Source organism: Podarcis gaigeae (genome assembly GCF_964106915.1).
Source record: "Podarcis gaigeae genome assembly, chromosome: 1".
Classification (NCBI taxonomy): Eukaryota; Metazoa; Chordata; class Lepidosauria; order Squamata; family Lacertidae; genus Podarcis; species Podarcis gaigeae.
The window spans coordinates 45,466,928-45,483,845 of NC_139678.1; the positions used below are offsets into that span (position 1 = coordinate 45,466,928).

At 43.5% G+C, this 16,918-nt stretch overlaps 1 protein-coding gene across 2 annotated transcripts in view; it reads right to left on the reverse strand.

Moving 5' to 3' along the window:
• PTGR2 (prostaglandin reductase 2) overlaps positions 1–15,289 on the reverse strand; it is a 27,838-nt gene extending 12,549 nt beyond the window's left edge. The window contains exons 1-6 of one of the 2 annotated variants that reach the window (XM_083747689.1): positions 15,161–15,289; positions 9,767–9,846; positions 6,839–6,957; positions 4,168–4,359; positions 3,888–4,058; positions 2,308–2,517 (exon numbers count right to left, since the gene is read on the reverse strand). In XM_083747689.1, the coding sequence (XP_083603815.1) occupies positions 2,308–2,517; positions 3,888–4,058; positions 4,168–4,359; positions 6,839–6,957; positions 9,767–9,803 (729 nt within the window). In that variant the 5' untranslated portion in view covers positions 9,804–9,846; positions 15,161–15,289. The remainder of the gene's footprint in view (positions 1–2,307; positions 2,518–3,887; positions 4,059–4,167; positions 4,360–6,838; positions 6,958–9,766; positions 9,847–15,160) is intronic. The other variant, XM_083747690.1, reaches the window with a different exon arrangement.
• Positions 15,290–16,918: the final 1,629 nt, after the last annotated feature.

Here is a 16,918-nt window from a genome sequence, read left to right on the forward strand (position 1 = left end):
ACTGTTAAAATATTTAAATGTTGTTAATTGGTTTACCCATGCCAATTAAGAGAACAGCCCAAAGATACAGTGTGTGTTTACTATGCACTATGAATCAGAGCTGAAGAACATTCAGTTCATCTGGCCTACATGCTGCTACAACAACCAGAAATATAGTCTTTTCATGGACTCTTTTATATGAAAAACAAGAGTAAATATATGTCAACATACCCTCCATCTCAGTCAATGGTGCATTACAGGGGAACAAATTTAACTTGTCACCATGCCAAGCAACATGAACAATAGCAGTGAAATGGAGAAAGCTTTCTCCCATCCAGCTGAAATGTGCCACAAGAACACTTTACACCAGGAGCAGGGAACTGGATCAGGATGGCAGGCCAGATTATCATCTCTCTCACCTCCCACAGACCACATTTGGCAGGTGAGAAGGTTGTCTCAAATGATAACAACCTGTCTAGAAGTCCACAGCAAGGGTGGCCAAGTCAGGCTCGAAGGTAAAGAGTTCTTACAACACTCTTTTTGCTCCATGTCTTACCTTGGATGGCAGTGGCACCTGGGGTCTAGAGCCCGGTTGAGCATTTAAAAAGGTACATATGAAAGGAATTGCTCCTTCTGATAGCTATACTTTTGTAAAGATTCAAGTTTGCACCTACAATGGGAGTCAATCACATTGAACTTAATGGGGATCACTTCTGAGGAGACATACAAAGCATTGCATTGTGGATGTCAGTACTGGCATTCTGAATTGACTCTGGAGCAGGGAGCTAGTTTAACTCTTAAAGATGGAATGTGCTCTAGATCTATGGCTGCTTCATTCAGGTGTGCACAGCTGAACAGAAGGGCAGCACACAGCCTCCAATTAATTAAACAAAAAATTAATTTAAAACGGAAGATTCAGAAAGGCTCTTGGCCACTTTTACAGTGCAATCCTTTTACTTACACCTAAGTCACATTGCCCTGAATGGAACTCACAAGTAAGCGTGCATAGGATTGCAGTGTCCATTTAAAAAAAAAAGTCTAGTGGAAACTGCACAGTGGGGTGAGGCGAACTGTGTAATCTCCAGAGACCAAAGTACAAGTCAGCGCAATAACTGGAAAGATCTCCTTCCCTGCCCCAGAACCACTAAACTCCCAGCACAACTGTTCTTTTTAAAACTCTTTATAAGTTGTGGCCCTGTAGCTGTCTTTGGACATTTGCCTGAACAGGCAAGGCTTAAAAGTTTGTAGAGGGAAAGGGAGGCACACAGAAGTTCCACCTTCAATGTCTGCACAGGTGAGAGCTCCTCTCAGGCCTTTGCATGCTGAGTGTGAAGGTCTAAAGGGACTTCTAGTTGCACTCAGCCAAGCCAAAGAACCTTAGAAGCTGTTGTGTGATTGGGAATCCAGATGGAGCAGGGCTCCTTGGGAGACTTCTAGGCACATTCAGCCAGGCCTGTGCGGAGCTTGTCTGAGGCCCAGGGGAGGAATCTTGTTGGAATAAAGTTATAAACACAAACAAAAAAGCAGCCATCCCCAGTGGGGCCCCCCAACCAACTTAACCCTCCAATGTCTGGGGCAAGTGTACTCAGCTGCTCGCTCCCACCTGCATTCAGCTAAACAGATGCAAAAACCTCCTTTAAGCCATTTCATAGAATAGAATCATAGAGTTGGAAGAGACCACAAGGGCCATCGAGTCCAACCCCCTGCCAAGCAGGAAACACCATCAGAGCACTCCTGACATATGGCTGTCAAGCCTCTGCTTAAAGACCTCCAAAGAAGGAGACTCCACCACACTCCTTGGCAGCAAATTCCACTGTCAAACAGCTCTTACTGTCAGGAAGTTCTTTCTAATGTTTAGGTGGAATCTTCTTTCTTGTAGTTTGGATCCATTGCTCCGTGTCCGCTTCTCTGGAGCAGCAGAAAACAACCTTTCTCCCTCCTCTATGTCACATCCTTTTATATATTTGAACATGGCTATCATATCACCCCTTAACCTCCTCTTCTCCAGGCTAAACATGCCCAGCTCCCTTAGCCGTTCCTCTAGTGTCAGCATGCAAAAATCTGAGATGAGCACATGGGGGGGGGGGGGAGAGATCATGGGCAGAGGCTTGTATATGCACTACCTGCCCCTGTCTATGTACTTTTAACCTCCTTAAATGCCTAATGCATAAGAAGCCTCGCTAAGGTCCTAGCAGCATACCTGGGCAAGGTTATCGTGATAATCTTGTCTTTCATCGGTCAGACAGATTTACAGTAAAATTCTACCAGTTTGCATGATGTCCGGAGTAATTAATGGGAAGGCACAAAATGGGTAACACGCACACTCACTTGACTGATCACTGTATCACTGATGTCTCCACCAACATTGTCAAAGTACACATCCACTCCCGCCGGGCAGAGCTCGTGCAGCCGTTGTGCCACATCCTCTTTCTTATAGTTGATAGCCGCATCAAACCCCATTTCTGACACCAGAATGGAGCATTTTTCGTCGGTGCCACAGATACCAACCACTCTGGAACAGCCCTCCAGGGGACCTATCTTTGGAAGCATCAAAATCACAATCATCCAGTTCATCAACTTCTAGCACTATGCAACAATTTGTCATGCATCATGATGATTATTTCAAAAAGAAATCTGTAACAAAATAACCAGGGTACAGTGGAATCACAAGAGTGAGGGTCTGAAATCAGTGCATAAGAGATTATCCACAAAATTGGTTCCAATTCACTCCACTTGGGATTGCAGATAATTTGTTTTGGTGCTTAGGGATGAATGAGTGGATTGATGATCGATGAATGATGTCACTTTCTGCTACTCCTTTTACCACGTCCACTACTTCCTCAATGGTTTCATATCTCTTCTGGCACTGCTTGCAACTATTTCCTATGCACGGAGGATTTCCTCCACCTGTTGATCCCTCAGGTATCCACAAAATCAGAAAAACTGCAGAAGCAAATGGACAATTGCCTGACTTTGTGCTTTTATGTGCTTCTTGGGTGAGGAAAGTTTTTAAAAAACAACAACAACATGTGCATGTGTCTGTGGGCATGCCCTCTTGGAACTTAATCAGCATAATAGAATCAACAAATCAGAAGAGGGGAGAAGCACAACAGAAAGGGCCATGTGGTATGAATAGAAAAGACCAAAGTTGCTGTAGACTACTTCAATCTAATTCAAATGTGGAAAGGGGGAGTGGATTAACAGCTAACTACTCACAGCCACAGTGATTTGCTTGAAAAAAAGCTGCTACAATCACAAAAATCACACCACCAAATGTGTCCACTTGGAGGTGCTGGTTCATACAGCCAGCAGGTCTATGAAATGCCAACTATATCATGAGTCTGTGGCCTTACACACATCCCTGGCCATCTCTCCTGGGCCAATGCTTCTCAGCCTTGGCCCCCTCTATGCAAAACTGATTTAATCAAAGGCCCTCAATTTCACCTGCTATCCCCACCAAGGTGAAAGCTCAGCCAGCTTCTGGTGAGTGATTATAAGTGGTTTTCAGAGGGGTGTTGAGGAGATGAAGGAGATTTGGATATGTTGGTTGGTCCAAATCTTATGCTTGTTTGTTGTTGTTGTTGTTGTTGTTGTGACGTTGGAGTCACTACAGCACTATTCCATCCTCCACCACTGGGGTAACGTGAGAAGTCTGGAACCACAAGGAGGAGCCCTACTGTAGCTCTTCCGCACATCAGTACCAACTCCATTTCCCGAGGGTGGACATTGGCATGGGAAGAGCCTCAGCATCCCCACTACATGGTCCATGGTTTCTCATCTGGTGGCTCCCACATCACTGGCATAACACAAACACAATTACATCTGCAGCTAATACACTTTACCTCAAAACATGCGAAAATGCAAAAATCTCCTCTTAAGATGCAAATACTAGTCTTAAACCAGCTTACCTGCCCAGCCAATGAACCACAGGCGCCAGCAGCCCCACTGACCACCATAGTTTGATTGGCACCTGGAGACACGTGTCCTTTCTCCCTTATTCCTAGCAAAGATGTCAGCCCAGTCAAGCCAGCTGCACCCAGAAAATGGGAAAGATGACCGTCTACAAGCTGTGGATCAATCTGAACAGAGACAAGTTGTTTAAAAGGCATAGGCCCCAGTGTTATAGCACCCCCGCCCCCTGAATTAAATGGAACAATCAGCTGCCTTTCCTCTATGCAAGAACTCTACCTTCTCAAGCTGCTTCCCATCTAGAATGGCCTTCGTCTGCCAGGGCCAGTTGAAGGAAGTTACAAAGTCTCCTACAGCAAAATGGGCATCTTTGCTTTCCTCCACCGAACCTATTCCCCCACCATCAGTGACTTCAGACAACTTCCAGGACTGGAGGTACTCAGAACCAGAGTTTTCATTCATACGACATCGCTGAAAGACAAAATGTTTGCCATGAGATAATCCTTTAAAATACAACCATGTATAGTTATTCTGAACATCTCTTAACATTACCAACAACTAAAACCCTGTCTTATCTTTGGAGCTTTTTGCTTCTATCTTTATCCATTCCTCCTCACAACAGGGTCTTTTAATTTTTCCTGTATTAACAGCATGGCAATGCACAGTAACACTGAAGGAAATCCTATTCAGTTCCGCTTGACTAAAGGGCTATGCTATTATTATTATTTTCATCAGCATTCAAAACTCCCATTGTTCTAGGCGCGTTTTGCGACACGGAATTTCATTAGCACGAGCAGCTTCTGAGCTCTGGGTGCAATACTGTGCCTAAAATTTCAGATTAAAACTGCAGAGTGGAAGGAAAGGAGGACCTTTTTCTGCCTCCCCACTTCCAGCCACTCTGTGAAGACTGGAGAAGAGACCCTCTTAAGAATATTAGGGCGAGTGGGCAGGGGAAGCATGCCTTTGTTTTTTGCAGTCTTCAGATGAGGATCAGACCATGTGAAAAATGAACATAAGATTTTAGCTGCAGTTCATTCACTTTCAGCTTTGTATTCTGGTTATAAAAAAGCGAGCCTAGACATCCCCTTGTTGCGTCCATAACCTAGGTTTAAAGTGTCATTTAGCTCCTAGCTTTCATATCTCAATTGTTAATACTGATTATCATCTATTTATTTATTTGCTGCCTTCTTCCCTGACAGGGACTTCCAGAAAAAGTAAGAACAGCTAAAACCAAGAGGGGAAAAAACCAATCGTTTTATTCACTTAGGAAAATAATTGGCACTATTGTAGCCTGAGTATCTATCTACAACATCTGTCTATCTAGCAACCTTGTGCTCAGACTCTCACTTGTAACAGAATAAGGGAAGGTCCATAGTTCTATGGTACAGCATCTGTCAACTTGGCATGGAGAAAGTCTCAAGAATCTCCAGGTAGGACTGGGAACATCCCCAGTCTGAAACCTTGGCGAGCTCCTGCCAGCCAGTGCACACAGTGCTGAGCCAGACAGAACAATGGCCTGGTTCCGTATAAGGCAGATTCCTATCCTCCTAGACTGGAATGTCGGTAGTTCTAGAGCAGACAATCCTTACCATTTATTAATGACCTTCCTTTACGAGCTTTTGTCGGTAAACAAATTAGAACCTGTGAGCTTGTGAAATATTCCCTGTTCCCTTACTCAGAATATTATGGAATAAGGTTACTAAGGGCCAAACTAGACACGATATTGGTCACATCTTTAGTTCTTGTATAGACCTTTCTAAAATGAAAATAAATAGACAGCACAGAGTGAGGACAATTGAGGGGCAGGAACTTTGCAACCACCACATCCTGATTGAAGGCGAGGAGCAAAAAGGCTACACTGGCACTAATAGGAGCTCCCCCCCCCCCATTGAAAACAGCAGGCTCAGAAGCCCTTATGCCACAATACTTCCCCTGCTTTTTGTTGCAATAAGCCAGGGGTATAGAACCTGTGGTTCTTAAGATGTTGCTTGGACTTCCAGCTCCCATCAGCCCCACCCAACCTGGACAACAGCCCTGGGTTGACAGGAGCTCGAGTCCAACAACATCTGAAGGGGAGCATGTTCCCCAGCCCCGCAATAGCCTAAACACAGCTACTTCTCTGGACCCATGCCTCCCCACTCACCTTTGTTCTGGGCCCTGTTCTGAGGTAAACCGGTACGGTAATTCGACATTTGTGATGTAGAGCAGTGAAGGAATCTTAAGAGAACTGGAAGCACCCAAGCAGGCTTCAAAGAAAAGCTATCTAGCTATGAACAACACATGGGAGATCGCATGGTTGGCTCATACATGTAACACTATGGGATGTCCACATTCTCATGAAAGAAGCAGAGCAAGATACTGATATTCTTCTCTCTCTCTCTCTCTCTCTCTCACACACACACACACACACACTCACACACACACACACACACACAGACAGCAGTTATGTTAGGGTCTGGATATATGGCGTCCGGACGTATGGCAACCCACGCCAGAAGTGTAGATTTTGGTGAATTTCCTTAAGAATAGCTCAAAAATGTTTTTTATTATTATTTAGATTTTACAAAAAAAAAAAAAATCTCAACAACTTTGCCAAGCTTTTGTGTCTGGATTTTCTCTTTTAGAAATATGGGGACCCTAAGTTATGTTACTTTCAGTCCTGACTACTGTGATCACCTAGCTGTTTTAAACACTCAGGCAATTTATATGGGCCAAGGGGAAAAAAACAAGTATGTGTAAACATATCTTGCACATGCATGCTCAGGACCTCAGTTCATAGCTATCTATGCAGGCCAAAAGACCCCCAAATTGAAACTGTACATAAGCCAATATTGGACCGAGATATGAATAATTTTGATCACATTAAATGCTACAGCTGGCAAACTGAGCTTCTGTGAGCTCCAAATTTTATTGCATGCTTATCACATAACCACCTGCCACACATACTTACCATATAAGGGTCAACAGACAGATAAAGTGTACGAACTTGGACTTGACCCTCGGCAATTTTATCCGGTAGGGTAGCTTCCTCCATACGAAAGTTTCCTGCAACTGGCTCTCCATTGACACCTAGAATGGATTAGGTTACAAGCTGAATGGCAAAATTTCTCTCTTGGCCAGATGCTCACCCTCCTCAAGCGTTCCAGCAACTGGGTAAGTGCCAGGGGAAAGCAGGATTATATTTCTAACTTCAGACAGCAAGCAGGCCCCTTTCCATGCATGGGGCAGGATGGGAATGAGGGAAAAGCCCAGCAAGCTTGTTCCCCGTCCCTCACATATTGGTTTAGGCAGTTGTCAGAACAGCTGAGGAGGGCTGCTGGAGCAGCTAAATCAGGGTTTTAAATCTACAGCTGAGCTCAGATGACTCAAAACAAACCAATAACTGAACTCCAGTAAACTTTATTGCCTCATCCTGTGAACTCCTCCCCCAGGCATCTCCCTATCAGTTCCTCCCTGCCTCCTTATGTTTCAACTCTGTGACTTCCCTTCCTCCTAGTGTATTTCTCCATCTTGCCGCTATTCCTGCCTGCCATGCTTGCTTCCTCCAGGCAGTCCTCTATTATTTCTAAAACCTGTGAATGAGTGTGATACATATGCCAGGAACAGATTTGAGGGGGCCCTGAGCCCTCTGAGGTCCTCTCCAAGTACCCCTCTCCTGGCAGTACCAGAGAGCTGACTGGGTGAGCAGTGAGAAGGATTAGAGCAGGGGTCAGCAAACTTACCGCGCCTCGGGCCGGTGTCTCCAGAGCCAATCGGGCCAGAGGGCAGGGGAGCGCGTGCCCATACACGTGCGCCCACGCTATTTCCGGCGCACTTCCAGGTCAGAGGAGCACCAGAAATAGCTTGTGTGCATGTGCACGGGCCTCCTCCGACCCGGATGTGCACCAGAAATAATGCCTGTGCATGCGCAAATAACACTTGCGCATGCGCACAAGCTATTTCTGGTGCTCCTCCGACCTGGAAGTGGGCAGCCGCACAGCGCAGCGCTGGTAAGAGTGGGCAGTGGGCTGGATAAATGAGTCCCTCAGGCCTTATCCGACCCGCGGGCCTTAGTTTGGGGACCCCTGGATTAGAGGAGCAGGAGGTGCCCCAGAAGTGCACCACAGCTGCCAAGTACTCCTCTTAGCATTACCCACAATCCACTGTGCAGAAGCACTGCACCAGCCCAGATAGCTGCAATCACTGCTATCTTTATTCCCCCACAAAATTTCTCTGGGCCTTGAGGCACTGGGAAAAGAAACATGGTAACTGTAGCCACCTGTGTTTTCCTCTCAGCATTGAGGCCTACTTAAAAATGACAATGAAGATCCGTCTGAGCCAGCATCAGCTGTAGTCGGCCCTCCTGGGCCCCCAGCACCCGCCTGCCATTGCTGTCTGCCGACTCCAAGCCTGACAAAGCATATTTAGCTCAATGATATTCTGACTATGCTTACATGAGTTTCAGCAGGTACCGTCTGTTTCAGCTTTCAAATCGCCCACTGCAAACTTTTCTATTCCGTCAGACTTGTGCAGGCAATTAAGAATGCCTATTTCCTCAATAGTTAGTCGATTCCTGATTTTCGTGCATGGTTTTTAATCATATATGGTTTTATGTGTAATTGTTGTAAAGCCCTCTGATTTTTTCTTTTCTTTAAATGAACAGTGTTATAGAATTTTTTTAAAATAAATAAATAAATACCATAAATGAAAACAAGCTCTGGAAAAAACTCTGGGACTTATCTGAATTTGGGACTTATCTGAATTAGATACAGGACTTTGGGAGCTTGGGGACTACTTAAACGTATCTTTCCAACATGCCAGCGACATAAATGGAAAAAGTTGGGGGAAAGATAATGAAAACTTAAGAGCAAGGATGTCCAGCTGCTTAATAAAACTGAGAGGAAATAGAAATGAACAACTGGCTAGAAGTATATATGCAGCCATCTTAGATGCCATTCATCAATTACTTCTTTGTAGGGATAGGCCAATTTACCAATTTCAGATTCTCTATCATTTTTCAAATCTTAACTTTTAATTTTTCATTTTTATTTCATTTTATTTATTTATTTATTAGATTTATAAACACGTTTTATCTTCCAAGGATCTCAAGGTGGTGTACAATCATTCTCTTCCTCCCCATTTTCCTATATTCAGTTCTCCACATTTTGAAATCAGCTTATGATTTTTGTTTTGAGCATTTTAGTGATAATTTATACTAATTTACACATTTTTATATGCAGGTTTAGCCTATTATACATATTTTTACAAATCAAGTTTTCCTACCATGCATTTTGCATGTTATTTTGATGGATATGTGTATTTTTATGCATGCTTTACCCTAGTATGTGCACTTTTGTACGTGTTTTTGTGCATGTGAATTGTAAAATTTGGAGACCTGGAGATTTCAGAGGATGACTGTGGTTTCAGTTTACATATCGTTTCAGAAAGCATTAATTAAGTAGGTTTGCCTTTAAAGGTGGACTGAACTGGATTTCTTTCCCACCCCTAGTTACTGGTACTAAATTGTTCCCTATTGCTATTGGTATGAATCACTAATGCATGTGCAGCTCTTGCTACTTACAACATATGGGCTTAAGTTCACACCACGCTTTGTAAGATGATACTATTCTTAGTAAGCCTATTGCTTACACTGTTGCATTCTTACAACAACAGCAAAGGAAATTTTCAAAAACACTTCTGGTATAAAAAGAATGCCTGCTGTGAATGCCTCTCTGAAGATTTTACATAAGCCGTTAAAAGGTTTCACCACAGGCTTTTTAGCACTACTGTCAAAAGCTTTCTGCAGAAATCTGGCTGGTAGTTGCATTTTTCCTGCCTGGCTTCCACATTATGCAAGCGCACCAAACTCATTATCGTTCTCCGACAAGTAGAAACATACCAGGGCGTGAGCTCAACACAACTCTTTGTATAATCATCAGTCCTCTTGCCAAAATCCTGCACAGGTGGAAGTAGATTTCACTGCAAAGCAAAAGATATTCAACACAGATAAGGTTACAAGACTTCTGTTTTAGGGTAAGAAAAGACTTTGGTTGTGTTCACACATAACACTAGACCATGGTTTCTTTTAACCATGGTCTGCTCAGCAAGTCATGAGTTGTCTCGCAGAGAAGCAAACAAGCTATGGCTTGTTCCACCAAGGCTTGTTTTGTTTCCCAGCTGCCCTTGCCTTGTGCTTTTGTAACTTGGCAAGCATTTAGTTAAACAAGGCTGTTGAGTGCAGATAAAACACCAAATCATCATCCAATCACGCTAAGGTTCATAATCCAAAAATAAGGCACAGCTTCATATCATAGCTTGTAGACAAAAAATAAGTCATGGTGAGTCTGTTGGGCAGGTTTTGGATGATCAAACAAACCACACTTGGGCTAGACAAACCATGGCTTAGAGTTGTGGGCTAACCAAGCCAACGCAAGAAGTCAAAGAGAGGGATTAGATTTATCACTTTGGACATTAATTGGCTTCCCACAGACGCAGAAAATACAAACAACTAAGCATCTATCAGAGTTTTAGGTACGAAAATCCAGCAAAGTGCTGTGCTTTCTTCTCGGCCTCTAGGACTTGCAAGTATGTTGATGGGAAACAATGTTAGCAGGCACAGAAGGTGAAGAACAGATTGCAAAAGCATGGTGTAAAGAACAAAGTGGGAAAGAGCTCAGATTGCTAAAATATGCAAGAACCATGCAAACAAAAGCCATTTTAAAAATAACATTAATATAAACACTAGCACTTTGTCTTAATATGCTTCAGAAACTGTTCTGGCAGTGGGCAGGAACCCAAGGCTCAGCAGCTAAAAAGCATTTGCAACCTGGCTTTTCTATGCAACTGGATTTCAATGGGCATTAAGTCAAAGCTTCTGTATTTTCCAGCATCAACACCAGAGAAGAGCCCACGTTGGTTGGTAGATCTTCAAGTACAAAAGCCACAATCCTTAACAGACTTAATTACAAGTAAATCCATAATAATAATAATAATAAACCATTAACATAACTAACCATAACAACATAAATACGACTGAGGAACTGTACCTACAAACTCTTACTAATAGCATGGCTTTATTATCATCAGAGATACTGCACCATTAACAGCACAATCCTTTCCTGTGAACTATGCTGATTTGAAGAAGGTAAAAGTCTTCTTGCTGTTACCGTAAATTATGGATCTGGATGGGTTTAACTAGCAATCTTGTTCCAGGTAGAAGAAAGATCACACCCACCCTAATTCCTGTGACATTCATGCTATTTTATTTGTATATTTATTAGAAGACCTGTCATTTTGGGGAAACAAAGGAGCTGCTGAAATCTTCAGTTTTTAAGAAACGAAAATTGGAATGTCTGTATAGCTGCACAGCATGTACATCCTTCCAAACGTTTGCAGTCCTCAGCTGCTTGAAAGAGGTGACTGTGAAGTCAAATATCACATTAGTGATACAAAGTGTCATGAAGCATTTAGACCACACAACCTTTGAAAGTAATATGTTGTTATATAAAGATTGGGCACTCACCTTTGGATTATGCAAGCTCTATTTTTGCAGATACATAATGCTAAACTTAGAACACCATGGCATGCACACTACCCATTATGTTAGGGCTGCCATATTTCAAAAAGTAAAAACCAGACCTAGGATTGCCATATCTCCAGAAGTGAAAATCAGGACAGAGTTGTTGAGCTTTTGGGGGCATATCTGGGACATTTTTGGCCCAATTTTACCCCCGGACACTGGCCCGATTTCAGAAATGATCCAGGACGCCATTTCCAGGGGCAAATTCCAGAACACGTCCTGGAAAATCAAGACGTATGGCAGCCCTGCATTATGTTGAAACACCTGCCCATTTCTAATAGCAGTTTTCACAATTCTAATAACAGTTGCACATTAAGATATGCTGGACTGAGCAACAGATAGTATGTACATTACACTTAAGTACACTTTAGAATCAAATGCTAAGGCCAAACTCTGCTGATAATGAAAGAAGAATGGTGAATTATCAAGGCAAACTGAGATTTTACTTTGTGGACAGCATTAGCAAATAATTACACTATTTATAGAAGGTCTTCGTATGTTTTTGAATGCATTTTTAAAGCTGACATTTTATTCCATTGAACGTTCAGTCATCACATTAAAACAGATGCACACTTATTTCAGAGCAGGAGGTGGACAAAATAATTATAATGCAACATGGGAGTGGGATTCAAAAATACAGGGATGGAATTCAAGGATCACAGAGGGTAAATCCTCTCTTCTTCATGCATGTTCTACAGAGTGAGACAGTGTTTGATCAGATCTTGGCTTAATTTTGAAATACACACTACACATGTTCCTGCCTTCGAGAGCCAGCAAGCAAACCAAGTCTATACTTTCCCATTTTGTCTGAACTGGGAAACAATGGTTAGCAATTCTGGAGCAAGCCATGATTTTAAACCAACTTCAAATGAATAAATTGTGACTTAATATCCTGGGTTGTTTTCAAAGCTGTTAATCGTCGTTTCCCATTTCTGACCAAATGGAAAACTATAGCTTATGGAAAACTTCCATAAGCAAAAGGGATGTGCATGCCGAGAAAAACGCTGTGATATTCTGAACTTTCCCTGAGTGCCCAGGGCACAAGAGGCAGCCCTTGAAAAGAGCTTCAGCTTGTAATTTCACACACTTCCTTTCGCTTGCATAAGGGAAGGGTAATTTCTGTTCTCATCCTGAAGCAAAGTTCTTAGCCCGAGGTACTATTTCTGGGTTAGCGGAGTCTGTAACCTGAAGCGTATGTAACCTGAATCGTATGTAACCCGAGGTACCACTGTACAAACTCTTGTTTTGCTCCACAGGGTAGCCATTTTGTGCTGGCACCCACATCACTTGAGAACTGGCACCCCAGTTTTTTAAAGCAAAAAAACAACAAACCTGAATGTATATATTATGAAAGTGACGGGGTGGGGGTCCAGTTGTTTGTAATTAATCATGCTTTGTTTTATTCAATAATAACAATTTTTAAAAGTGCAAAGGAAAAAGGGGAAGCAAGACGCACACAACATTTTTAAAAAAAAGCTATGGGAGAACCCTTGCATGTGGTTTACAAGCCAGAGATGGGGATCAGCCATTACTTTTTTATCCCCGAATCCTAGGTATGCATCATGATAGTTAAACTTCAGGGAGTGACTGTCTTGGATCTAAATCTACAAGCTACAACAGCCAGCCTAAATCTCACATTTCTTGTTTTAGGTTCTCTCCCCCACACCCCATCCTGCCTTATGAAGAGATCTAGAGGATTCAAAGCTTGCCACAATTTTGTGACATTCTGGTTGGTCCTTGACCTTGCAGACATGTTAACGGAACTACATTCTGAATTGCTGCAGACCCAGGCATTAAAAGAAAAAAAGAAAGTAAAATGTTCTTGGCAACCCTGAGGTCACTGGGTGGAATAATGTTCTCAACTGGTACTGCTTTTAGACGTTTCTAACAGTAATCATCTTTAGAATGTTTAAACTGTTTTAGAACACTTTTGTTTTCTTTCAGTTTTAAACTGCAAATCTGTTTGCAACAGTGAGCTCCTACGAGAGGAAAGGTAGGATATAAATTGAATGAATAATAATAATAATAATAATAATAATACTGTAATTAGTAAGAGAAGCTGTAGGTGAATGTCCTTTGCTCTACAGGCTTTGCAGATAACACAGCTGGAAAATGCTATCTGGTGACATATAACCATCAGATATTACTTGGGTGGGTGAATATCTTTTTCCGCCCAAGGGCCGCATTCTCCTCTGGTGACCCTTCCAGGGGCCACATGCCAGTGATAGCAGGGTCAGAAGCAAATGTGGGCAGCACAAAGCTTTTTGTCCTTAGTTCAGCAGGCTAATTTCTATACACCCCACACAGCCGTCTCTACCCATGCAAGAGGCAGAGATCAAAGGCACATTCTGGCCAGGGGGACAACTCAAGGAAAACATGAAGCAGGGCCAGGGAGGGGCATTCACTTTTCATCTTTGAGTCAAGTTCCTATATAATATTAGGATAAAAGGGACCCCTGACCATTAAGTCCAGTCGTAGCCGACTCTGGGGTTGCGGCGCTCATCTCAATTTATTGGCCAAGGGAGCCGGCGTACAGCTTCCGGGTCATGTGGTCAGCATGACTAAGCTGTTCTGGTGAACCAGAGCAGCACACAGAAACACCGTTTACCTTCCCGCCAGAGCGGTACCTATTTATCTACTTGCACTGTGCACTTTCGAACTGCTAGGTTGGCAGAAGCTGGGGCAGAGCAACGGGAACTCACCCCGTTGCGGGGATTCGAACCACCAACCTTCTGATCAGCAAGTCCTAGGCTCTGCGGTTTAGCCCACAGCGCCACCCGCGTCCCAATATTAGGACAGGTCCCGCCAAAACCTATAATCTACTTTCCTGACTTATATGTGCAAGAACAACAACAGAAAGAGAATCTATGATGGATCAGTTGGTAGAGCAAGTGACTCAATTTCAGGACTGTGAGACTGAACCCCAAAAGATTCCTGCATTGCAGAGGGCTGGATGGTCGCTTCCAGTTCTATGATTCTATGATTTTGCAGACAAAACAACATGTCGCCCTTTGATTTCTATATGACTCCCCTTGTCCCTGCCAATCATCACCTACGCAAGAATTGGTAACACTTTCCAAAGTGTCAACCGCACCAGAGGCGGCAGCTTACATCTGGGTTTTCATTTCATTTCTTGCTGGCTCCTGCTAACTTAATAGCTGCACAAAGGAAAGTTTAGGCAAGGAAACTGTTCAGTAACCGCACCACCGTGCAAGGGGGGACGGGACTTCACCTGCTGAACTTCCGCCTGAAATGCAGCTCTTGTCATGCAGCTGCTAAAAACAGACAGGAAAGTTGCTTCGGTGGTCAGGAGGTGGGCGTGGGCTGTGGACAGGCTGCACAGAAGGCGAGGCGAGGGACTCATTAGTTTTGCAAGGAAACTTATTTAAAGTTTGTCCCATAGGCAGCTTCAGAAGGTGCCTTGCACCGAGTCGGAACACTGGTCCGCCATGCTAGCTGAGTATTGTGTACCTCGACTTGCAGCGAATCAGACGGGGCTCCCGCCTGCCTGGCAATGAACCTTGGACCTTTTGCATGCAAAGCAAACATTTTACTGCTGAGCTATGGCCGTTCCCCAAAGAAGCTAGTAACTGCTAGTCCCTGCAATGCAAATGCTTCTTGCTGGAGAGGAGAAAAGGAAAAGCCCTTTGCAGGGTGGCTGGGTTCCTCCTCCTCCTCCCGTTTCTCCCCCCGAGGCAGAAACCGGCCGATCACCTTGTCGGTAATGCACGCAGGCCCGAGCCAGTCCTTTGCGCTCCGGATCGTCAAGAAATCGCGCGAAGGGCAACTAGCCCTCCGGAGGAGAGCTTCCCAGCAAGTGCCTAGCCTGTCTCTTAAAAGGGTAATGCAGGGAACCGCGGGCCCACTTAAAAAGGGCAAGCCTTCCCACTTAGGTATGGTTGCTCCATAGATAAAGAGCAGTCGAAATTGCAGCCTTGCATTGCTTTGGAGCAGAGGCACTTTCGTGTTTGTTGTTCTGCTTTTAAAACTGCAGTGGGATTTGACTCCCAAATCGGCATGCCTATAATCGGGGAAGAGGAGAGGTGCAGCCTGTTTGAATGACAGGTCTTCTGACCTGGGAACTTTGAGCTCTGGGATGTGTAATAGGAAGGTGTCGTTGAGACCAACAACACTCAGTATACAGTACTTTGAATCCATGCTCTATTAATTTGATGTATGAATAGGCACTGGACCATAAAGAAGGCTGATCGCTGAATAATTGATGCTTTTGAATTATGGTGCTGGAGGAGACCCTTAGAGTCCCATGGACTGCAAGAAGATCAAACGTATCCATTCTTCAGGAAATCAGCCCTGAGTGCTCACTGGAAGGACAGATTGTGAAGCTGAGGCTCCAATACTTTGGCCACCTCATGAGAAGAGAAGACTCCCTGGAAAAGACCTTGATGTTGGGAAAGATTGAGGGCACAAGGAGAAGGGGACAACAGAGGACGAGATGGTTGGACGGTGTTCTTGAAGCTACAAACATGAGTCTGACCAAACTGCAGGAGGCAGTGGAAGACAGGAGTGCCTGGTGTGCTCTGGTCCATGGGATCATGAAGAGTCGGACACGACTAAACAACATGGATTTTTATTTTTTTGCTCCAACTGCTGCATGCATTTTTCTCTCTGCTTCCACTGTATCATTACCAACACATAATTCATAATATTAATTTGGGGTGGAGCTGTGGCTGTGAAACGCTGGAAGCTCAGAATATTTTTCGCAGCCACAGATTCAGAATTGCATGGTTGGAAGGGCTTATGTGATAATAAATTTGTTAGTCTTTAGATGCCCAGTGGATAGCTCAGTTGGTTAGAGCATGGTGCTGATAATGCCAAGGTTGCAGTTCCCATATGGGACAGCTGCATATTCCTGCATTGCAGGGGGTTGGACTAGATGATCCTCATGGCCCCTTCTAGCTCCAAGAAACAATACTTATTTTGTGGTACTTTTTTGGGAAGAAGGAGGCCTTATTTTGGGAATTGCATTAGAGTTGCCAACCACCTTAATCCGGTCTTGGTCAGAAATTGGCTGGACATGGCACACACAGTAAATAGCTGCAGATTAGTCGTGTTTAGTATCAGGACAGCAGAAGCAAACTCCACTTTATCCCTTTAATCATGATAGTGCTGTGATTTAATTTAAAATAAAAATCAAAGCTGGTAAAAAGTGGTTTGTTTTCCTCCTCTTACATATCAGGAATACGGAAGCAGTTTCAAAGCATGGAATAGCAGGAGAAGTGGTATGTTAATTGTGTGCTTCACAACTCAGCTAAAACACTTGACCATTATGTATTTGCCCCAAAGTGAAAGGATGAAGAGAAACAAAGAATGGATACAGAAACTAATGGTGTATGCAAGAAATGGCAAAACTCACTGGAAGAATAAGAAATCAAGACAACAAACTTTTTAGAAAGGAATGGAAATTGTTTATTGAGTATTTACAAACAATTTGTAAACATTTTACACATTTTA